Raw genomic sequence first — 25,208 nt, forward strand, 5'->3', positions numbered from 1 at the left:
TTTCTTCTTCTGCAGCTGTTTAGTTGTAAGGGTTTCTTCACACAAGTGGTTGCAAAGGTTCCTCACAAGTGCACAATGTCTTTATCAAGCATCCTCAAGGTCAACCAAACACTGCCACTCAATTGCTTATACCGAATGTTTCCCAAACAAATATAAAGTCCCCAGATTTTAGTCTACAAGAATAACTCTTAATAAGCCTTTCGTCTCTTAGTTCATTGATTCAAGTTCTATAATATTATTCTTAAACCATATAATCTGATATATAACCCAGTATATTCAATGTTCCATGTCCCAGCTCTTTTTGATAAATGGTGAGATAAGAGACTACAGAAAGAAGTTCCAGAAAAAGTCTTCAAAAATCTCACTTCAGCAACTGTTTTCTTTTTATACACAAAATTTAAAAAGCAGTTATCATCTATTTAATTTTTCCTAGATATTATGGAAATATGTTGCAAGAAACACCTTTGACACAGCCTGGTACACAAAATGTCTTTCAGATTACACTCTGCATTTGGGACATTACAACTTCCATAACTCCAAATGTAGGGAATAGCCATTCAAAAGATGGCACAATCCTGTTTTCTACTCCTCTGGAAACATCTCCAGCAGAAGATATTTCAGTATGGGAGAGAGCTACTGAATGCCTGCAAATGCTATTTGCATCACTGCAACACAGCTGTTTGTACACAGAGACACAACTGACATCCCCTAGTTCACTGGGATTTATATAAACAGTTATTTCACAAATATAACTGTTGCATTGGTAACAGAATTAGATAGTGTAAAAATCCTGGGGGTGGGAGGGGATAAACAAATTCCAGTTGTGGAAACTGGATTTTTCCCCTAGCCAACAGACACCAGTTAACTTCATATTTCTACGTAATTCCTCTGAAAACAAACAGGCAGTTTTTCAACTACACAAATAATGGTTGACATAGAAACCACTTTATCCCATACGGCTCCCAGTTTGATTCTCAGAGCAGGCCATTATTCACAGGAAATTCAAATGAAAATGATGAGACAGCTGTAGACGTTTGAGAGTGAAGCAACAGCTCGAATTACAGGCATTTGGCAAATCTCTCCAACTCTTATAAAAGAAGAGAACAGCTGTGCATTTTCATGAAGAATTTTGAACATCCGGAGCATTATTAAATGCTCAGAAAACTACAGCTAAAAGTCAAACTTAACCCAATTTAGTTAGGCTATAATGGCATTCACATCTAATTTTATAATGTTTTGGCCAAGGTCTCTGATACATCTTTTATTTTCTTTTAGCCTTGAATTTACAGGAAGATATTTCTGTATAGCTGAAGTGTTTAAATTTGTATTTATTACCCTGTTAATTACAGTTCTAAAGGTCTTAATATTATACAGTGAAAATCTAGGTTGAAAATGCAGTGAAAACTTCACAGTGGGCACTTTGTTGTCTTTTCTGTTTCCTGATATAGATGTCGCACGACAAGAATGGCACTGCTCAGAATAGTCTACCTGGAATGCCCATATTTAAACATAAGGTAAAACAACAAAAATCAGAATGTTTCAGGAAGCTAATCATTTTTCCATCATTAAGGGGGGAAAAACAGTCCCTATATAATTCCGTATTTTGCTAAACCATTAAAGATTAAAAAAATCCCTTTACATCTGGTCAACCTACCTCTAGGTCAGTGGTTCTCAATCTCTGGTTCCCCGGATGTTTTGGCCTTCATCTACCAGAAATCCTAACAACTGATAAACTGCCTGGGATTTCTGGGAGTTGTAGGCCAAAACACCTGGGGACTTCACAGGTTGAGAACCACTGCTCTAGGTCTACCAGCCTATAAATTTTCATAATTGTATTTCCTTACAGCACTGCCCTGGCTTGCTATCACAGATAGTTTGATCATGGCTGGTCCATCCTGATGTCCCAAATACAGTTGTCACTCCACATTTGCAACTTTGACTTTTGCAGATTTGATTACTCACAGATTTGACTTAAAATGTTCTCTTCAGGAATCTCTTGGTCCTCCACTGTGATTCTATGGTCAACTTCTTTTAGGCATGCAAGAGGACCTGGAGATTTGTGCATGGAGAACCAGTCCAGAGATACCTGTGCTAGGATAAGAACTGAAAAGCTGACACTAGATCTAGTATTGACTAGGAGGAGAATTCAGCATGTCTAGTAGTAGAACTAGCACAGTATAGTGGTTTGAGTGTTGGCTTATGATATTAGGAGATGAAGGTTCAGATCCCTGCACAGAGATAGAAACCTTCCGTACTCTGTCGCTTTCCCCCTTCCATTTATTATAACAAAGAGAATATCATCAGAAAAGTTTTCTCCTTCTTGCATTCATTATTTACTTAAAAGATTTAACTTCTACCATGTTTCCATTAGTACTAGCCTTGACAATAGCTTGAATTAAAAACACTATTCTTAACCAAACAACAGCCAAATTGTCCTTTACATTCCTGAAATGTTTTTGCTTGAGAAGAAGCCTTGTCATTATTCTGAATTCCACTTTAAGCACAATCCAATCCCATCCTAGGGAACATTCAACTCTATCCCATCCTCCTGCTGCTGCTAAGAAGTTTTATTAGATTTATCAAAATCTTCTCAAAGATTTTGCCTGCAGAGAAGGTTCCAAGTTTCCAACATTCCCTCTCGATGATTTCCGCTGTGATTCTGACTGCCAGTGTTTCAGCTCTACTTGACTGACTTTTTGAAAAATTCCAGCTCAGTATGATTTATGGATGTGGAGAAGTCTGTTCAATGGATAACCTTGATCTAGGTGGCAACATGTCAAGTAGATATTCCAGAGACTAGAACTATAGTCTAGCTGCTTTTTCTGTACTCCATAAACACATATACTTGTCTCAGAAACTCTTAAGTAGATAAATTGCATATGATGGTTTACTGCCTAATAGGAATTTTGATACATATGGGGTGTTCCAATTGGATAGCATATGAGCATACAAAGAAAGCAGTTGTTTTTTAAACATCTTACAGTTTAATAATAATAATAATAATAATAATAATAATAATAATAATAATAATAATAATACTTTATTTATACCCCGCCACCATCTCCCCAACGGGGACTCGGGGCGGCAAATGTTTAGAGCAAATGCTACACCATAGTAGCCCAAATTTATAATTTTATGACTGCATGTGGGTTACAAATGGAACACAACTTTCTATGAAACCCTGCCTGAAGTCCCATGTCTGACGCAAGGCATGGAAGCCTGATCTGCAAGCATCCATAGGAAACAGAACATGTTTCAATAAATTCTGCTTAAGATACTCCCTTCTCTTTAAGCTATAAATATGTTTTAAAACAAACATGATACAGAACCAAGCTAGAGAGTCAAAGTGGCAAACATGAATTATTTATAATTCCTTTTTTTCAAAATGTTTGGAATGAGAAACACATCACTGTCTAAAAATGCAAGTTTACTTTTGAAACCATGAGAGGGCTATCTGTGGTATTTCCTGCAGCAAGTTTTGGATAAATTGGTACAGGATCCTGTCAATGGGGAAGAGAGATTTAGTACTGTAGTAGCTTTGTAATCAGACTTGCCCCGTCAGCATATTAATATCCTTATTTTTAAAAAGTATTTGCAGATATAATCATTTTGTTTTCCATACACATGTGATCCTGCTTTCAAAATGTGCCATAGGCCAAAGAATATTGTTTGGCAGTATTTTCTGCAGTATAAATTTAAAATAGAGTCAGTCTAGCTGTTAAGTAAGTCCCGCTAGAGGCTACTGTAGAAAGTTAAAACGTTTGGGGTGTATCTATGCTGAAAAATTGATGTAGTTTGACACATATTAAAGGCATAAGAGCTCTTCTAGAAAAAGAGATGGCAAACCTAAAAACCAAGACACCTCTTTCCAATTGCTATTGCCCTGTAAAAAGATAATTATTTTCAGTTATAAGGCTTAAGCATTTTGATCCGTTTCTGCTGGCCAAATTCCGGGAGACACACAGATCCATTTTTAGGTGCCTCCCAAAAACGGACAGGTTGCTGAATAGCTGTTTACAGTCCGCAGCTGAAAAATCCAGGAAGATCTGACCCATTGGTGGGAATAGGAAACTTACAAGGCTCCCCTTTCTGTTCCTAGGATTCTTTCATTTCTTCTTTTCAAGGGAGCCTAGATATGAGCAATGGGGTTAAGGAAACTCCCCTCCTGGGACCCTTTCCTATTCCTATCTTCTTTTCAGGGGAGTCTGGGTCAGAAGAACAGGGTTAAGGAAGCACCCCTCCTGGGACCCGTTCCTATTCTTCCTTTCAAGGGAATCTGGGTTTGAAGAACGGGGCTAAGGGTTAAGAAAGCACCCCTCTTGGGAACCTTTCCTTAGACACATCTTGTGTAAGACACGTCATGCCGTTCTTCTATTCTGTTTGGGCCAACAGGCAGGGCTCACAGGGAAACCCTGTGCGAGCAGCACAAGGCAGCCTCTCCATGTCATGTGGTGCCGAATAGGGGAGGAGGAGCTGTGATCAGCTGCCATGTGGTCCCATAACGAAAAAACGTTATGACTGAGCCCTTACTGTTATGGCTATCCAGCCATCAAGCTGGATTGGCTAAAAGGAACCGACTACTCCAAATCCATGCACAAGCCTAGTTATAAACATGTGGTTAAAGGTAAAGGTTTCCTCTGACGTTAAGTCCAGTCGTGACCGACTCTGTGGGTCGGTGCTTATCTCTATTTCTAGGCCAAAGAGCTGGTGTTGTCCATGGACATCTTCAAGGTCATGTGGCCGGCATGACTGCATGGAGCGCCGTTACCTTCCCGCCGGAGCGGTACCTATTGATCTACTCACATTTGCATGTTTTCGAACTGCTAGATTGGCAGGAGCTGGGTCTAACAGTGGGCGCTCATTCCGCTCCCGGGATTTGAACCTGGGACCTTTTGGTCCGCAAGTTCAGCAGCTCAGCACTTTAACACACTGTGCCACTAGGGGCCCTGGTACATTTGGTTACCATGTACCAAAAAGGCACATTCCAAGCAAGTTTGTCTCACTCCCGAAGATAGATACAATAATGCAACAATGTGATGCATGATTAAAGATTTTGTTTGGTTCACATTTTTCTTCTGAACAAATAAATAGATATTTTTTCCAATTCTCTTAATTTTGCTAGGGCTTCTTTCGTGGCTCATGTGTACCTAAATGCATATATATAAATGGCAGACTGTAATAGGGGAATGACACTGCCAGCTTTGGGAATCTTATACTAGGTACATGTGTCTAATAATTCCCTGATCATTCTGCAGCTCAATAAAACATATTTCAGAACATTTATTAATTATTTGATATTTCTATGTTTTTATATTCTGCTCCCCTCAATTTATCCTTACCACAGCCCTTTGATGTATATTAAGCTGAAATAGAGTAGAGGATCAAGGTCCCCCAATGAGTTTCATGGCAGAATGGGGACTTGAATCTCAGCCCATAAGATATCTATAGCTCTCTCTCAATCCCCTTTTCATGAGTGTAGGATACTAGAGGGAGACATAGAGCAGGGGAAGTTCATCATGTGAGCTTTCCCACATTTGCACAACATTGAATTTCACTCTTAAACAAACATGGCACCAACATGATTAGATCTGTTGCGGCTGTCTTTGGAATTGCCCAGTTGTATGATAGCTGCTTTTCTGAAGCACAGAAAAAGTCACGATGCTCCAAGATGAAAGGGTGTGGCAACTAAGGAAAATATGCAGTTATAAATAACCTATTAGTCATTCCTTCTGGCTCTCCATGTCTGAGAGAGAGTCATCTGATGGTGGCATTTTGGACCATTTGGAGCTGTTAGTCATCTGAGGTTTATTGTAATTAGAGGCCATCTTTCTCTGGTACCCTTTACGTTACTACTGTGGTTTTATGAGTTCTGCCTTCAGAATGCCTGATATTAAATTCCTTAACCATTTAAGAGTCAGATTCAGAACATTCAGTCCTTCTGTTATTAGAGGAATCAGCACTTCCCACATTTCATGAATAAGACCTCAAATGGTGTTTCCTATTTTTAAAAGTCTTTAGGAATCTGCTGTGTTGTCGTTTATACTTTCAGAAAACTACCAAGGCAATTCCAAAACTGTTCAGAAATGTTCTGAAGGCACATAAGGAAGTGGGATTGTGCCCATAAGTAGCAGCCTAGGTGAAGAAAAAAACTTCAGGACAGAAGATAACAAAACAAAGAAATGAGATTTTGGAAGTGTATGTGATGTATGTGACAGTCTCACAGATGTTTGAGCTATTTATTTCACACTAAAACTCTTATCCAAAACATTTTCTCTTAAATATCTCCTATGAATGGAGCTAGTAAGTTCATTCATTACTAGTCTTCTTTCAAAACCGTCTAACAGATAGCTCTCTGAACATCAAGGATATGTAGTAGAAAGCCATGCGTGATCATCATTTTGAGATACATCATATAATAAGGTTTCTTGGACCTCATCACATGGAGAACCAGAAGCTGGGGGACAGTGGGGGGAGCCATAAGGCAGCACCCAACTTCATCCTTTTACCATGGTTGGACATGGGCTGCCATCGCCTAATGTTTCCTGGTTGTCCCTGGCTTCCTTCCATGCTGTCCCCGGCTTCTTCAATGAGGATACGGGCCAGGGCTGTGGCGCAGGCTGGTGAGCAGCCAGCTGCAGCCAGCTGCAACAAATCACTCTAACCAAGAGGTCATGAGTTCGAGGCCAGCTCGGAGCCTGCGTTTGTCTCTGTCTTTGTTCTATGTTAAGGCATTGAATGTTTGCCTTATATGTGTAATGTGATCCACCCTGAGTCCCCTTTGGGGTGAGAAGGGCAGAATATAAATACTGTAAATAATAATAAAATAATAATAAATAATACGGGTAGCCACCCATATCCTCAGGACTCTCTCTCTTAGCACACTGTCAGCACGTTGCCAGCACACTGCCGGGACAGAGCCCAATGGAGCCTTGCCAGAAGTAGCCCTGCATCATATGATGGGCTCCAGCACACTCCATCCCAGCAGCATGCTGGCAGTGTGCTAGGAAAAAAAACCTGTTTGATGTGGTTGGTTGTCTCTTTCACAAATAGAAGCACTGATGTGTAGCAACAGTTAATGCACTGGTTTTAAATTGTATCGTTTCTCCATAATTCATAGATTATAATTATAATATTGCCCCTTCATAAGGAGTCTCTTATTAATTAAACTTTCCCTTTTCCCCATAAATGCATAGCATACTGTAAAAGAAACAGGAAATCCTCATACCTTTACATGGTCACGTTCACAGTGCTCTCCTCCGTATGTACTAAATGCGAGAAAGCTATAGTTGAGGGTGTTGCCAGTTGTTGTTTGGATGGTCCAATTGCAATATGCATCCGCAGGGTAGTTATTAGGAAAGTTTAAACTCTCTAAAATGCCTTGGCTCCGATTGGCAATTACTATTCCTTGGCAAACTTAGGAAAAACATTTAATACATGTTATGCTTTCTTTAGTTTTCCATTCTAGATCTTCAAAGCATCAATCAGCTGTAAAAACATTAACTAGGGATGCCATTAAACTGTTTGGATTGTAACTACTTTTAAATAAAAATATTTTTGCACTGCCTTTGAAACTGAAAATAAATTGGCATCATGGGTGAAATTTGCAGGAAATACTAAAAGACATTGAAGAAGCCCCATCTAGACTGCCATATAATGCAGTTTCAGGATGCAGCTTAACTTCATTGACAATCCGGTTCAATGCAGCTAAACTGCATTATATGGCAGTCTAGATGGAGTCAAACATGATTTCCAGATAGCAAGCATCTCTGAGTAATCTTACTAATTCCTTGAGGTTCTTCTCAAACAAGGAGCTGGCAAATCGGAAATTTAAACCTGAATCCTATTTAGTCCCATCTGACTTAATTTATGGAGTTTATATAAGTGTAGATAGTAATAACTGCTTCAATTGATATAAAGATGGGATGAATTGTACTTTTATTTATAGTAGGATGTAGGCCATATTTTAACATCTTTTTAAACAGAATAACGAAAACAGGTCAAATGTAGGATATATAGTAGGATATAATTATTTATGCTAGGATTTAGGCCATATTTTAACACCTTTTTACAGAATGACTGAAACAGGTCAAATGGCAAAACTAAACACAGAGTTGCTTAAAACTCTGGTCCCTTCTATATTGCCATATAAAATCCAGATTATCTGCTTTGAACTTGATTATATCGCAGTGTAGACTCATATAATCCAGTTCAAAGCAGATAATGTGGATTATCTGATGTGATAATCTGGATTATATGGCAGTGTAGAAGGGGCCTAAGACCCTTCTACAGTCTCGGCAATTACACAAACCAGCATATCAATAGTTTCTTTCAGAATCATATTGATTTAAAGTAGGGCCTCCTAAAACTGGCTGACAATAGTAGCACCACATCTTTTGGGGGGGGGGTTGCTTCTTAAAGATGACATAAGAGGCAGAAAAAAATAAGGAAGGAGTAAGATAAAATTATCACTAATATGTATACACGAAGTCACACACACATGCTCCAAGAGGAATTGCTCCTATGAACTGACACGGTTGAAATTTGCCATTCTATTTTGTGTACAGATGAAAAATGTCACGGAATCAATGGCTTCCATCTTTGTGGTTTGAAATGAATGTCCTAAAAGAATGTGTGGTTTCTCCAAGGGGGAACACTGAAGAATGCCATGCTATATTTAAAGCCCACATATAAATGTGGCTGACAAGCAGCCTGAATAACTCCCAGTTCTTTAACATGTTTGTTTAGACTGGAGCAAAATTATTGTGTCAATGAGGTCTATTGTGCCACTGTCCTACAAAGGTAACAGAACAGATATGGAGAGAGGGTCATCATAAGATGGTTTGATGATAACTAGTGGACTGTGGACTGATCTGAAAGTTGGCCAGGAAGCATAGTGATGACTTTTCTCAATCATGTTCACCCTTCATAGGATTATAAAATGTGATAATCCCCATATAAATCGTTCTAGAATTCTTTAAAGTGCCAGGTCATAGCCCAGAACTAGAGTTTGTGCCTTGTATGCAAAAGCTCCCAGGTTCAGTTCCATGCAGTTCTTGGAAATGCCTTTGCCAGAGAATCATACATCCTGTTAGTAAATATAGACAATTATGAATTAGATGGACTAAGAACTCAGATGCAGTCTTCCTCTAGTTTTCTTACTCATGGAAGATAAAACAGTTGTTGTCTACTAGTCATGGCAGTTGTATATTATCTCTAATCTGAGACAGAATGCCCCAAAATATCATTTGCTGAGAGAGTAAGTGCTATTGCCTTCAAGTATGAAAGAGAAAGGGAAGAGAGAGGAAGTGCATCTACACTGTACGATTAATACAATTTGACATCACATGAGCTGTTATGTCTTAATAGTATGGAATCATGGCAGTTGTACTTTTACAAGGTCTTTCACCTTCTCTGCCAAAGTGCTGGTGCCTCATCAAACTATAACTCCCAGGATTCTATAGCATGGAGTTATCACAGTTAAAATGCCACATGATTTGGAAAAGATATAGCAAATATGTCCGCAAGCATTCACATCACTGATCCAACTTACTTTGTTTATAATGAGCAACAAAGCCTCCTCCTCCTAAGGACGAGTCTGTCCTTAATTTTACATATAAACTGTCCTGAGTAGAGCGGATTGTGGGTGGCATCTCATTGCCACAAAATTTGCCCAGCATCTTAGCATTGGTACTATTGCCATCATAGACCTATAGTTGCAGAAAAACAAAGGTAATTTTAAAAGAGAATTCCATGACTGATAAATGTGTGATATAAACATATAAAACAACAACAACAACAACAACAACTACTACTACTACTACTACTACTACTACATTTGTGCTGAGTGCTACAGAGATCATACATAATTCTTGCTTGGAAGAAGAAATGCATTGCAATGGGAGTCAATCTGGTTCCTGATGTGTTCGGTAGGACTGAAATATCACACTTACTGCATTTCCGAAATTAAACATGGAACTGGAACGAGCCCTAAAATTGAGCAGGAACACAAACAGACATCCAGTAGAACCTTGGCCAAAGAATTAACCAAGCCAAAGGATTTATCACTGAGTCCAACCTATTCACAGAACTGATCGAGATAAAGCTTATTTCAAGTATCAACAGTCATAGAACTTCAGAGTTATGCAGTTAATGACAAAGTGTGCATGCACAATATTAAATGCATACATGGTAATGTGACCAGAGCTTGCTTCTTGTTTAAGAAGATGTTCTCATGGTCTAGCGCTGTAAACATAACTTCTGGTTGTTGGCTCTGGGCATGTAACATTGCAGTCACAGCATTTCTTGTGTAGCACAAATCACAGAATCATAAAATAGAGTTGGAAGAGACGTCGTGGGCCATCCAGTCCAACCCTCTGCCAAGTAGCAGTAAAATTGCATTTAAAGCACCCCCTGGAGATGGGCATCCAGCCTCTGCTTTAAAGCCTCCAAAGAAGGAGGCTCCACCACACTCTGGAGCAGAGAGTTCCACTGCTGAACAGCACTGGCAGTTAGGAAATTCTTCCTAATGTTCAGGTGGAATCTCCCTTCCTGTAGTTTAAAGCCATTGTTCCATGTCCTAGTCTCCAGGGCAGCAGAAAACAAGCTTGCTCCCTCCTCCAAAGTCCTTTGCAACCACTGAACAAAACATTTTGTTCCTTCAGCTAGTTCTATTTTAATGCTGATCTTTTTTATATTTAACTATGTAATGCTTGTTTTTATAACAAACAATTTATAAACTACCTTGAGCTCCCAATTTTAGGGAAATGGCAGGATATAAATAAAAGCATTGTGGAAATAATGGGCCAGGCTGGTTGCTATTTAATGGAGACCAACAATTGCAGAATAACAGAGAATTTAATTTAGAAGCTATGGTTGTTGCCATATTGTGTTTAGCATTTTCACACAATATCACAGTGCTATAGTTTGGACATCTGAACTGGTCCTTAGCCAAGGGTAATTCGGTTGCTATTGAGTATCTTTTTACACCACTCTCACACACATCCCTGCCATTAACCATAGTGATTACCATTGACCTTACGAGGGAAAATAATCTGCTCTACATACAGCAAGATAATCGTATCCACAACTTCGATGTGACTCTAAGTGGAACTGATCAAACTGAATTTCAAATGGACTTCCATGACTTGACTTCAGCAACCAGTAGCATTCTGCATTATGGTGGTAAGGCAAAGGATAGTTTGGAGACATGAAGATTCCAGAGGAAGTAGAAAGAGTTCCACCACAACCTGGAAAGCAAAATGCAAAGGAAACACAATTCAAGCATATTGACCATCATCTGTTCTGCTCCATGGTCCATGCCCAGTAAAATATTATTTAATTGCATCCACTGCCTTCCTGATGCCTACATAAGAAGATCATTTGATTTGTTGTGTGTCTTCAGATCATTTTCGTGTTATGGCAACCCTAAATTTCTTCAGAAAGATGTCATAATCCCACTGAATTCTAATTCTAATTCTAACTTAAATCTGATCCCCATTCAGTATGGCCTTAATTAGAACCAGGGGTTTCCTTTCTACATTATTTGCGATAATAACTTTGTATTATCACCAATGTTGCTGGTTGTGAGTGTGTCACTATTCTTAACTTGTGTGTGTCCATATGGTTCTACAGATTAAAATACTATATACACAGCATTGCCTCTCTATATACTTCACAGTATTTTGGCCATATTATTGATGCCCACTAGAATAAAGATTTCAGACATGAAGGGTTGAAAATCAAGAATTACCTTTTTTTTTGTCAGGAGCGACAAGAAACTGCAAGTCGCTTCTGGTGTGAGAGAATTAGCCATCTGCAAGGACATTGCCCAGGGGACACCCAGATGTTTTACCATTCTGTGGGAAGCTTCTCTAATGTCCCCACATGGGAAGCTAGAGCACATAGACAGGAGCTCACCCTGCTCCATGCATTTGAACTGCCAACCTTTTGGTCAGCACAAGGGTTTAGCCCATTCATAAATTGGTGTTCTTTATATGCAAGGAATTATTTCAGATAACCTAGCCATGTAATTCCCTATGAAATTAACATATTGTCCACATTAATGAATTGGACAAGTCTGTCAATAGCAAAGACTTACACCCCCCAAATATAGGATTTTTTTGGCATCTTATTCGGTTTATATTAAAGTAAAAACTTTCCAAACTTCAGATAAAAGCTTTCCAAGCTTCCAGACTTTAAAAGTTATCTGTTCTTCCTTACAATAAGGGACATCTATTAATTAAACACAGAACAACCATTCCAAACCTAAAATAAGGAACATTCCTTATAACAGTGGTCAGAAAGCTCCTTGAAGCAAATGATCTACCAGGAAATAAGACCACACATTTGTAGATCTTCCTTTGAAAGGAGTTTGACTGGTATAAGTTTGTCCTCATCACCTTGCAGAAAGATGATGAGGCTCAGGGCCTCTCCCACCAATCTCTATATCCTGAATAGAAGTGATTCATCTGAGAGATGTTGCCAGCAAAAATTGAGAAGCTAGTCTAGATAAATGTAAAATGATTTAAACTGAGCAATTTGATTTTACCTGTTGATGTTCCATCCCAGTAAGCTGAGAATCCACTGTATGAAAGAATTACATCACTGACAAACTTTATCCATAGTTTGTTGCTATGGGAGATGGTAACAGGAGGCAATGATAAGCCACAGAATTTTCCAATTAAAGGTGATGTCTCATAGCCTCCATCTCTATAATTGTGGAGGAAGCATACATATGATCAGAACTATTGAACTTTAGTGAGACTATGATTGCTAAGCATCAGAGAGATTTCTATTACTTTTAAAGCTCGTTAATCTCAAAATTATAAACAATTCTTGATGTAAATACCATAAGAAACCCTGTCTGACAGAAACCAATAGTTACACTAAGGACTTCATCACACTTACTATTAGCTCGGTGGGGATTCATCAGCCTCCATGGTAAATCTGCAAGGCAGTGGAACAATCTTGCTGCCCCACACCTTACCCCGTAGAGACACTTTCTCATCCCACGTGGGGAAGCATCATCATGCAGCTTTCCCCTGAGCTGGTCTCATTGTTGCCTATAGAACATGGGAAGCCTCCTGTGTTCTGGATGAAGCATCCTAGGACACTTGCAGCACAGTTAATATATGGAGCCCCACTGGAAGTAAGTATGCATCATGTGATGGAAAGCGTGGAGCTCCAAAGATCAGTGGTTCTCAACCCTTGGGTCCTCAGGTGTTTTGGCCTACAACTCCCAGATATCCCAGCCAGTTTACCAGCTGTTAGGATTTCTGGGAGTTGAAGGCCAAAACACCTGGGAACCCACAGGTTGAGAACCACTGCCATAGATGAAGTGTGCTGCAAGTGTCCTAGGATGCTTGCGAATACCCTTGTGATGAAGTCATAGATGAGAAGAGTTTTAGTATTGATGAATTAGTTAAGAGCAAGTTCTAATGAATCAACAGGACTCAAGTCTGTATAAATTTAATATATAAACCATGGAAAAATTATTTTTGGATTATAGCTCCACATTTTTGGAATGTGGCCATCCCGACTGTGGGATTCTGGAGTGTACAAAATAAAACCTCTTCTAAATGCTCATTAGGATTGAGATGTTCAAGAACACATTTCCCACTACAAGTCTGATTTAGAACAGAGAACAGAAGGGACACAAGGCAGAATTCACTGGTGGAATTCAATTCTCAAAGGTCTGGTGATAAACAACATAAATAGCTCTAAAGGGTGTTAGATAAGCTGATGGAGGTTAGGTCTAGGAGGAGTCTAACTCAGAGGCGGAATCCATAATTTGCAAGCACAAGGTCCCAGTTCCAATCCTTAGCACCTCCAGCTAAAACAGAGGAGGAAGAAAGATCCGACAAGAGCTTGGAGAACCACAGCCAATTGCAAAAAAAAAAAAAAAAAAATCCCTGAGTTCAAATGCAAAACAGGAGAAATACTCTGAAAGTAGAAATCCATGTTTTGAGCATACTCAAATTTTAGGCAGTAAATGTTCAGATATTGTTATGAAGACAGAAAAAATAAGCAAGCTTGCCTGAGTTCCACATAATCATTTGAACACGTGGCTCCAGCCTCCAAGGAGAAGTTGGTGAAATGCAGAGCGATCTGTTTGTTGTTCTCCACACGGATCCTGTATATGCAAGTCATTTTGTTGGGATAGCGGTCAGGAAAGTTTGGAGATGTTAACACACCAGAAGCTTCTGTGTATTCATGTGAACATGCTTGAAAATGGGAGAAGAAACAAAGCCCCCAGATGATTTATGGTAAAATTTACAAGACATTGGCAATCAATGCTTCATGGAAACATACAGACCCCTGTTCTGGATTACCCTTGTCTCTTCAATCTAAAGCACATAACTTGAAAATATTATTTTTGGATTAAAATTCTCAGAATCCTCCAACCAGCAAAGTCACTAAATGTGTGACTAGAGGGGTTATGGAAATTCTAGTCTCCTTGCATCCCAAATGTCACCTTTCCAAGTACATTCATTGGGTAAATTGCATTTATCTAGATGACGGTTACTCAAAAATCAACTCAAAAAACCTGGATTGATTTATCCAATGGTAAATGTGAATATTGTACCTTAATCCCTATATAAAAAGAGGAACCATCCCCATCTCTGAATGACGGCTTCAGCGGCAACAGAGGTGGTTGGCCCTGAGACAGTATTGGTATTTTCCCTTTCCGTGGAATGAGCTTCAACATATCCACAGGCAGGCCTGTAGCGAGGGGGCGGTTTTAGGGGTTCAACCCCCCCCCCAAATTTTTCAGGTTATAAAAAAACCTGGTTTACTCATGAATTTTAACTGGTTAGCCAAATCCCCATGCTAAGTCTATGAGACACAAAACATTAAGAGCCCCTCCAGGCACTATCTCAAGCAGATATTGACAGGTTTGTAGCGGGGAGGGGTGTGTGCTAGGGGTTAACCCCCCCCCCCCCCCGAAATTTTCAAAACCCCTCCCGAAATTTTTTTCTGGCTACGGCCCTGTCCATAGGTGATATCAAGATCCAAAATTTTGGCCCCTAAACTTGCCCTCAATTTATGCATGAGATCAACTTATATGAATATATAGGTCACACAGGCATTAAAAAACGTGCATGTTTATTTGCCACTATCAAGAAACCAGCCTATTCTGTGATAAGCAAAAAAAGGTAGGAAAAGCAGTAGAAATCATGGAGACATTACAAATGGAAGGCAGTAATGCCTAAATCCCCACAGAATTTTGTGAATGAGCCAAATACACAACAAAAGCCTAGTTTGGAAGTAGATTTGTTCTTTTGTAACCCAATAAGCTGTTCTTAATAACACACTGAAAGGAAGATGTGGTTTAGATTTTTTTTTCTCAGCCTAAAGGGAACCACATAAATCCAGACTTTAAAAGTTATCTGTTCTTTGTTGTTCTTCCCCAGATCTCAAAGATGGACCAGGAACCAACAATGGAATAGCTGCCAACCTCACAATGGTCAAAAAAGATTAAACGCAGATATTCATGAAAATTAAACCTCAATATCCTACTTGGCTAGTCTTCTTCTATGTAAATCCATCCAGCACCATTACAGTAACTGCTTTGTTTGCTTTTTTCCAACTGGAGCAGAAGACGTTCTTTTTTTAGTTGTGTAGAATCCAACTACTGGATTAAATTCTTCATATTTAAATTAGGAATTAAGCATGCACACAGGTTTAATTTTGTTATTTGTCACATGCACAGACATCCAGGCATCACCTTATGTCTTGGCATCATTAATAAAAACTTGGAAGAGCTTTGGTTTCCATTCATTTTCAATATACAAATTTCATTTGGAAAGAAAAAGCTAACTGTATTAGTACACAAGTTTATCTGCCAGGATATAAAAATGGCAAGGTCCATCTGGTTCTGATTCCAGCCAGTTCAAGGAGTCAAGTTGGCTCTGGCAGAAAAACACAATAAAATTTCTGGAAGCTGAAATGTGCAGTCAACAGAAGTTTTAATACACCATTGGTTAAATGCCATTGATGTTGTCTCTTTCTCCTGCATCACTGTACAAATCAGAACATTAGAACTGGGATATTTCTTCATCTGCTCTCCCACCTTAAATGTATAGATATTAATCATTTGAAAAGATTATTACTGTAAGGGCCAAATCATTTCTGAGAACTCTTCAAATTTGATCTCATATAGGCAAAAAATGATCTGCAGATTCTCTGAGAATATGTTTGAATCTTTTGTCCTAATATTTGCAACCACCTCCAACTTCTAACTCATCCCACAACTCCTCCAGAAAAAATATTCTCCCCCGCTAAATTGTTGTCGCAAGAAATGGAATCCAATATTGGCACTTGAGGTCCTGCTGTTGTTTGTGCTCAGTCACATAATTAACTGACTTAATTTTACCAACTCAGAGAAGAGAAGGAACACAAGCACAAAGATCCTTTGTGGGGAAGTTCAAAAGCAAGCTTGTTTAGAAAAAATTCAGCCCAAGCATTCAAACTAAATCTCCATCTGTCTCCATCTAGAGGTGTGCGTCTTTGCCAAGCACGACTTTCATGTCCAACCTTTACCCTCTCAAAACCCGGGGCCCAAACAAGATCCTCTCTGGTCAAGTTATTATTCACCAGCTGCAGCCCTAATCGACAGAAGGCTGTCCTGGCATCAATTGCTCATGAACTGATTATGTCTGGATGACATCCATATGAGCGACTTAGTGTTTCCTAAAGGAACCCTGGGCATGTTAAATTGGAGATGGGAGTTAAATATCTCTGCCTAATTCAACAAGTTTGCTTTGATAATTTGAGTACACTAATGAGAATGTCTACACATGGGGAAAAATGATTAAAAGCTATAAACCAAAAAAAGAGTTATTTTGAGCAAGGAAATGTAGAATTAAATCCAATCGTTAGCCTGCTCTAGTTGGGATTAACAGCTGGATTTAAAATGCCATGCTTAAAATGATTCAGAATATTGATTCAATGGTGTTATGCAATACTATTGGATAAGTACTTAAAACGGTTACTTTCTCAATTACGGCCTTCCATGTGGTCTTCCATATAGACACTGACCTGGAGTCCCCTCTGCCCAGACTCTTTTCTCATGGAACCTCTGTTACTTTCTCTCCCTTATATCCTGCTTTGGGGGATCCATTCTGAAAATGAATTATCTGCTTATAGAAGCTAGTTGGTGCTAAAGAAAAAGAGTTTTCCAGTACCTCCTACACACATTCTTTACAAAAAATAGTTCAGATACTTAGATGCTGACTGTAAAATACAAAAGGCAAAGTTTTAAGCACTGTATTAAAGTTAAAACGAATGCCACAGAGGTATTTTGTAGGAAAGGACTAGGGAAAATATTTCAAGAAAAATATGTCTTGTCAGGCACATTGGATTTAAGAATAAGTTTTTTCAGAAATATGAGGTTGTAAAGACAAGAGGGTTTCTTACTTTTATACTTCTTACTATGATGTTGTACTGTATTTTTGTGTTTTAAATTTGATCATTTTATTTGATTGTTATGTTGATACTGTTTTAATTATTTATACTAGTTTTAACTTGTTACATTCTGTTCTGTTTTGGGATTGTCCCCATGTTAGCCGCCCCAAGTCCCTTCGGGGAGATGGAGGCGGGTTAGAAAAATAAATTATTATTATTATTATTATTATTATTATTATTATTATTATTATTATTATTATTACAGCTGTAGAACAACAGAGAAGTAGAATCCAATATAATAATCTGTCACCTGAGGCAGCTGCCTCATTCTACCTAATGGTAGGACTGGTGATGGGTGTGCAAAACTGGCACAACATATGAGCAAAACATTTCATAAGTAAAACCTGGCTACAAAAATAATGCAACTAGTACCAAGTCTACATGAGCCAAATACAGTAGACTCACATTTCAGCTTATGTCGAGTGGCCTCACAATGCAGAAATTGATTCATAGCAGAAGCACTACATCCAAGCATTAATCCAGCAGAAGGTGAAATAGAATTTACTCCAGCTGTTCACACCTCCAAAACACTGGGATCACTCTGGAGTGATCCTGGTGTTTTGGAGCTGTGGACAGCTGGATCCAGTGCCCACATGTCCAATAGTCCCACCATTGTGTCATTGACCAAAGTGGCTCCCTTCCTCAAACTGGCCAATCATCTGGACACCAAAAAACTCTTGAGGACACTCCTGGGTTGCATCAGTAGATACGGATATATGAAGATCCAGCTAAGGTCTTCAGAAACAAATGTTCTATATACTGTCCAAAGCAACCAGTTTAATCAAAATTAATGCTATTACATGATTTCTCATTCGATTCCTTAAAAAGGTCCTTAGGAGTATTATTTTTTGGATTTATCTCCTTCTATTGACAGGGTTAGATGTGGCAAAGATCCTAACACTCAGAATTTAAGCAACCTTGATTATTACACTAAAATACTTATGGAAATATTTATCATACCTGTAGATGCATTCAGTGAAATGTAATTAACAGAAAATCCTTCTGAGGCGACATTGCGGTTTGTCACAAAATACAACATCAGTGTGTTGCCGCCACTGGTCATAGATGGTGGCACCGACCTCCCACAGTACCTGTCATAAATCAATGATTTAAGTTAAACTCCCATGGTCACAAATCCCAAATTTGATTCTTATACAATATTAAATATATAACAACCTAAGAATATTTGACTAATGTATTGTATTCAGGAATTACTTTGAAAATGTTTAACTGCTTTCCTAGATGTCACACAAATAAGAAAAAGAACCATGGGGCTGTCCAAAAATTATACCATTGATAGGAAGGCAAGAAATGAAAAAGATGTGAAGTAAGGATGTGATATTGTAGGCATAATAAATGCTACCCATATACATACCGTCCCAGCTTTGTCATAGTGCTATTGTCATAGATTTCAAGGTAATCTCTGTTGCATGTGTAGTCAAATTCCAAATAAAACTGTGTGAAGGTCAGTCTGATTAAGTTACCAGGCTGAACTAAGACAGTCCATGCACATCTGATACCATGTGGGTAAGTGGCCAGGTAGTCTGGAGTTGCAATGGTCCCATCTGGTTCAGTCAGAGTTCCTCCGCATGCTAGATAGATAATAAGATAGATGATAGAGACAGACAGACAGACAGACAGACAGACAGACATAATGTCTTAATTAAGTCACAATAATGCAGTTGTAGTGTCAGACATTGTAGGTGAATTATTATTATTATTATTATTATTATTATTATTATTATCATCATCATCATCATCAACACAACAACGTTGTATGACACAGCAAACAAGATAGATATGCTGGATTTCGTTTCGCAAAACCACAAGTCGAACACTTCCCAAGTGTCTAGGACTGCGTGATGTATTTTCTGATGATGTGTGCAGATTCCAGTAGGGTGGCCTTTTGCAGTTGGCAGATGGTGATTTTGTCAATGTCTATTGTTTCCAAATGCCGGCTGAGATCTTTTGGCACGGCACCCAGTGTGCCCATCACCACCTGCACTGGTTTCTGCCAGAAGTTTAATCTTGAGGTCCTGATAGCGGCTGACTTTTTCCTGTTGTTTTTCATCTATGCGACTGTCACCTGGGATGGCAACATCAATGATCCAAACCTTGTTCTTTTCCACAACTGTGATGTCTGGTGTGTTGTGTTCCAGAACTTTGTCAGTCTGGATTCGGAAGTCCCACAGTATCTTTGCGTGCTCATTTTCCAATACTTTTGCAGGTTTGTGATCCCACCAGTTCTTTGCTGCTGGGAGGTGGTACTTGAGGCATAAGTTCCAATGAATCATTTGGGCCACATAGTTGTGCCTCTGTTTGTAGTCTGTCTGTGCGATTTTCTTACAACAGCTGAGGATATGATCAATGGTTTCGTCGGTTTCCTTGCACAATCTGCATTTTGGGTCATCAGCTGATTTTTCAATCTTGGCCTTAATTGCATTTGTTCTGATGGCTTGCTCCTGGGCTGCAAGGATCAGGCCTTCTGTCTCCTTCTTCAGGGTCCCATTCGTGAGCCAGAGCCAGGTCTTCTCCTTATCAGCTTTTCCTTCAATTTTGTCAAGGAACTTTCCATGCAGTGTTTTGTTGTGCCAGCTGTCAGCTCTAGTTTGTAGTGCGGTTTTCTTGTACTGGTTTTTTGTCTGCTGTGTTTTGAGGAGTTTCTGATTTTTGACTTCAATCAAAGCAGGTTCTTCTCTTTGCTTGACATATTCTGCCAGGGCATGTTCTTCTTCTTTGACTGCTTGTTTTACTTGTAAGAGTCCTCTGCCCCCTGATCTTCTAGGCAGATATAGCCGGTCAACATCACTGCAAGGGTGCAGGGAATGATGAATGGTCATGAGTTTTCTTGTTTTTCTGTCCAAATTGTCCAGTTCCACCTGTGTCCAATTTATAATGCCAGCAGTATATCTTATGACAGGTATGGTCCAGGTGTTTATGGCCTTGATGGTGTTGCCTCCATTGAGCTTGCTTTTGAGAATTTTTCTGACCCTTTGTGTGTATTCTTTGCTGACCACAGTTTTCACATGTTCATGCTTGATGTTGTCCAGCTGTAGTATGCCCAGATATTTATAGGCCTCTGGCTGGTGACACTTTATTGTTTGGCCATTGGGCATATTTATGCCCTCACTTTCAGTGATTTTTCCCTTCTTCAATGCCACTGTCGAACATTTGTCCAAACCAAACTCCATGTTGATATCAGTGCTAAAAATTCGGACAGTGTTGGTCAGAGACTGGATTTCAGTTTCCGTTTTCCCATATAGTTTCAGGTCATCCATGTACATCAAATGTGAAATTTTGTGAGAATTCTTAGATGTTTGATAGCCGAGATTTGTTTTTTGTAAGATTGTTGACAGAGGGATCATGGCAATAATGAAAAGCAGAGGGGACAATGAATCTCCTTGGAAAATTCCTCTCCTGATGTTGACAAGTCCATAGCTTTCATTTCCAACAAACAGTTCAGTTTTCCAGTGCTCCATCATGTTTTCAATGAAGGTGCCAACTGTTTTACAAATCCCGATGGCGTCCAGGCACTTGATGATCCAGCTGTGTGGGAGTGAGTCAAAGGCCTTTTTGTAGTCAATCCACGTCATGTGAAGATTAGCTTTTCGGCTCTTACAGTTCTCCAGAATCATTTTGTCAATCAATAACTGGTCTTTTGTGCCCCTGCTTTTCCGTTTGTTGCCTTTCTGTTCATCTGGCAAGATGTTTTTTTTCTTCAAGATAGTCTTGAATTCTGTCAGCTATGATGCCAGTCAGTAGTTTAAACATAGTGGGCAGACACGTTATTGGCCTGTAGTTTCCTGGTGCTGCTCCTTTTGCTGGATCCTTTTGTATCAGGTATGTTCTTCCAGTTGTTAGCCATTCACTGATACTTCCTTTCTGCAGCATCTCATTGAATTGTTGGGCCATTTTTCCATGTAAACTAATCAGATGTTTGAGCCAAAATCCATGAAGTTGATCACTACCAGGCGATGTCCAGTTCTTGACTTTTTGCACTTGTTTGCTGATCATTTCAGTTGTTATTTCCATCAGTTCCATTTTGTTCTGTGAGAATTTTCCTTCAAACTCCTTTATCCACCCAGCGTTTTTGTTGTAGTTTTTATTATTTTCCCAAAGTTTTTTCCAGAACTTTGTTGTTGCAGTTTTCTCTGGCTTTATGGTTACTGTGTCTGTTGTTTGGTTCAGACCAGTTATTATTATTATTATTATTATTATTATTATTATTATTATTATTATTATTATTATTATTGGTGTTTTGAGGAAATAAACACAAGGGTATTAATGCTCTTGCCAAAGCTGAAACTCCCAAGCTGGATGACACTCAGCAACCTTCCAGTAGTAGCCAGAAGGACACTTCTGGTTTGCAAACATTAATATTTTATGCTAAAGAGTATAAGGAGCCCTGTAACTAATTTCAACCTTTTTAACAAGACATAGGACGGAGCATCAGTCAAGGAGATCAGAAGCCACAAAAATATTTTTGGAAGCTATGTGTGCATTTTGACTACATAGGCATGTTGATAGGGAAAGCAATCTTTACAGATATCAAGGTCCCAAGTAATTTAGAGTAATTGCTTGCTCTGTGAATTTAGCATGGAAACAAACAGAAATATTGTACTTTACTTAAGCGATCTCTTGTTGTCCAAGTATGATGGCCTTCTAAGTGCAGTGTCTTGGTAGTGGATACATAGGTGACTATAGAGCCCTGTTTTTGATCTGCATGTTCGTCCACAGTGAGGACATCGGTTTCCAGGTGGAAGGCGGTCCCGGTCAGGGTTGGCTTGATGTGCCTTCCTCTTGGCACTTTTCTCCCTTTTGCCCTCCATTCATGCCTTTTCAAATTCTACAGCACTGCTGGTCACAGCTGACCTCCAGCTATTTATTTATTTATTTATTTAGTGTACTTATACCCCACCCTCCTCACCCTCGAAGGGCGACTCAGGGCAGTTTACAAACTATGGCAATTATTCAATGCCAGATTCAGATAATAACAATATCAATAAAACACAATATTATAAAACTATTAAAAACACATACATATCAATTAAATAGTCTTTCAAATGATTAAAACATATTAAACCATATCAAATAAATCAAACTTACATTGCATTGAGGCATAATTAGAATGCTCAAGGGCCAGGGATGTCCAGTTCTCAGTGTCTATGTCACAGTTTTTAAGGTTAGCTTTAAGCCCATCTTTAAATCTCTTTTCTTGCCCACCAACATTCCATTTTCCATTCTTGAGCTGGGAGCATAGTAACTGCTTTGGGAGACGGTGATCAGGCATTCAGACAACATGGCCAGTCTAGTGGAGTTGATGGCGTAGGAGCATCGCTTCAATGCTGGTGGTCTTTGCTTCTTCCAGCATGCTGACATTTGTTCGTCTGTCTTCCCAAGAGTTTTGCAGAATTTTTCAGAGGTAACGCTGACGGAATCGTTCCAGGAGTTGATTGTGAAATCTGTAGACAGTCCATGTTTCGCAGGCGTATAACAGGGTTGGGAGGACAATAGCTTTATAAACAAACACTTTGATATCCCTACGGATGTCTCGATCCTCAAACACTTTCTGCTTCATTCAGAAAAATGCTGCACTCGCAGAGCTCAAGCGGTGTTGTATTTCAGTGTCAATGTTGACTTTTGTGGAGAGGTGGTTGCCAAGGTAGTGGAAATGGTCAACATTTTCTAAAATTACACCATTAAGCTGTATTTCTGGCATTGCAGAGGGATTGGCTGGTGTCTGCTGGAAGAGCACTTGATATTAAATTTTCTTGATATTCAATGAGAGGCTGAGCTTCTCGTATGCTTCTGCAAAGGTATTTAGAGTGGCTTGGAGGTCTTCTACTGAATGCGCACAGGTTACATTATCATTGGCATATTGGAGTTGTATAACAAATGTTGTTGTGGCCTGGATTTTGGCTTTCAGTCTACTGAGGTTAAATGGCTTGCCATCTCCTCCGATAGATGATTTCCACTCCGGAACATCAAGATGGAGTATTATAGCGATGAAGAAGTAACCCAGCTCTTTTAGGACTGGAGTTGCAACTGTTCCCAGCTGCTCTCCCCAGAAAGCTTTTGACAGCTGTTTTGCCCACCACTTGTAATTTCCAAATTATTTTTCAAGGACAACACAATTTAAACTATATAACACATATTCAAGCAAGCACATGAGTCACATTGGTTAATCCATCCTGTAGTTGTTAGGCAAGTCAAAATGGGGCAAAGGGACTTTGTGCCACCTTCAGTAACATGCTTGGCTCATATATACCTAGATAACCAGTTATTTCTGGAGAAGGGCATCGGTTTATCTACCTACCTATATACCTACCTACCTACCTACCTATCACTGTAGAGTCCCTCATAAGGGTAATAATCCCTATAGAAATACAGAGGACAGGGAAGATTTCTGTCAATTACTTTTCTTATGAGGGACCATTTATATATGATGTTATTCATTATTACTTCATCCCCATTACAATGATAGCAGTGGTAGCATTTACCTGCATCAAAAAACTTGTATTCAGCAAGAAAGCCAAGATTTTCTGCAGATGAAGCTCTGAATTTCACATAAGCGTAGTTATATGTAGACTGAACTATTGATGGTACAGTCGAACCACAATATTTCCCCAGTAAAGGTGATCTCACATTGTCACCATCTCTGACCTAGGAACAAAACATTTTAAAAATTGCATGTTTTTACATTTATTACATTTATATCCCCCTTTTCCTCCGGCTAATTCAAGGTATGGTACAAAGTTGTCATTTCAAGTTATCTCGTTTTCTCATTTTTGTTTCTTTGTTTTGGTCAATTTTCCCATCAATTTGAGTTTTTTTAAAAAAAATAGCCTACCCAAAAAATGTACTTGTATTTTTGTGCATTGCTCCTAAAAAATTTTTGTATGCAGTTTTGCTAAATGTTCACATTTTACCAGAAATTGCTTCCTGTGCAATGCATATTTTGCAAGTAATTTCAGCAATGTGCTGATTTATCCCTAAAACGTATTTATTTTGTCCTTTTTAGGTTTAAGAGCTACATGAGGAAATTTGGATAAGTGTGATTATTGAAAGATAATTATTTCTATTTAAATATTGGCTCAGAAAATGTATCCTTCGAGAAATCGTGAAAGTCCAGGAACCCACTTAATGGAATGAATGGGAAGGCACTAAATCTAGCCGAGTTGGTTTGCCACATGCTGAAATATAATTAGGATTGAAATACTACAGTATGTATATTTGTGTGTATATATGTGTGTGCATGTGTATATCTGTATGCGTGTGTGTGTCTGTGTGTGTGTGAGAGAGAGAGAGAGAGAGAGAGAATTTTCAGTTATGCTCTCTATTAAGCATAGGTACATGCAAATAATCTTAGTCCACAGAATTAATTTGTCTTGCCTTTTGGTTATTTTGATATGTATGGCTTCAGTTCAGTTCCTTGGACCTTTTTTAAAAAATTGGACTAAATCCGAAAGCGGATTCATCTTCATACTAACATGGAGGACAATAACTTCCACAGAAATGAATGAAATGAGGTATTTATGTGTGTGTGTGTGTGTGTGTGTGTGTGTGTATCACCACATCAAGAAGGGAAAAGTGTCAATTCCTGATATTAAGACTGTTTATATGCTTAACAGAATGTCAGATATAATTTAAAGCATATTGTCTCACACAGACAGGTAATAATGTTACAATCTTAATTATGTTTCCTCTCAGTAAATTCCTGAGTTCCAAAGGGACTTATTTCC

At 38.9% G+C, this 25,208-nt stretch overlaps 1 protein-coding gene and 1 long non-coding RNA gene across 4 annotated transcripts in view; one reads left to right on the top strand and one right to left on the bottom strand.

Moving 5' to 3' along the window:
• The window catches only part of cubn (cubilin), a 158,304-nt gene that overhangs the window by 97,442 nt on the left and 35,654 nt on the right, over window positions 1-25,208 (bottom strand). For all 3 annotated transcript variants that reach the window (XR_010007166.1, XM_008112472.3, XM_062984072.1), the window contains exons 20-27: window positions 23,967-24,129; window positions 18,842-19,058; window positions 18,427-18,557; window positions 14,036-14,222; window positions 12,548-12,708; window positions 11,065-11,246; window positions 9,551-9,707; window positions 7,226-7,413 (exon numbers count right to left, since the gene is read on the bottom strand). Coding sequence is in view for 2 of the 3 variants with exons in the window: in XM_008112472.3 (XP_008110679.2) it covers window positions 7,226-7,413; window positions 9,551-9,707; window positions 11,065-11,246; window positions 12,548-12,708; window positions 14,036-14,222; window positions 18,427-18,557; window positions 18,842-19,058; window positions 23,967-24,129 (1,386 nt within the window). In the remaining variant the exon portion in view is untranslated. The remainder of the gene's footprint in view (window positions 1-7,225; window positions 7,414-9,550; window positions 9,708-11,064; window positions 11,247-12,547; window positions 12,709-14,035; window positions 14,223-18,426; window positions 18,558-18,841; window positions 19,059-23,966; window positions 24,130-25,208) is intronic.
• Window positions 1,448-15,765, top strand: LOC107982976 (uncharacterized). Its single transcript, XR_001730404.2, has 2 exons — window positions 1,448-1,514; window positions 15,414-15,765. It is a non-coding gene; the product is annotated as an uncharacterized LOC107982976 (long non-coding RNA).

The sequence above is a fragment of the Anolis carolinensis genome, chromosome 6 (genome assembly GCF_035594765.1).
Source record: "Anolis carolinensis isolate JA03-04 chromosome 6, rAnoCar3.1.pri, whole genome shotgun sequence".
NCBI lineage: Eukaryota > Metazoa > Chordata > Lepidosauria > Squamata > Dactyloidae > Anolis > Anolis carolinensis.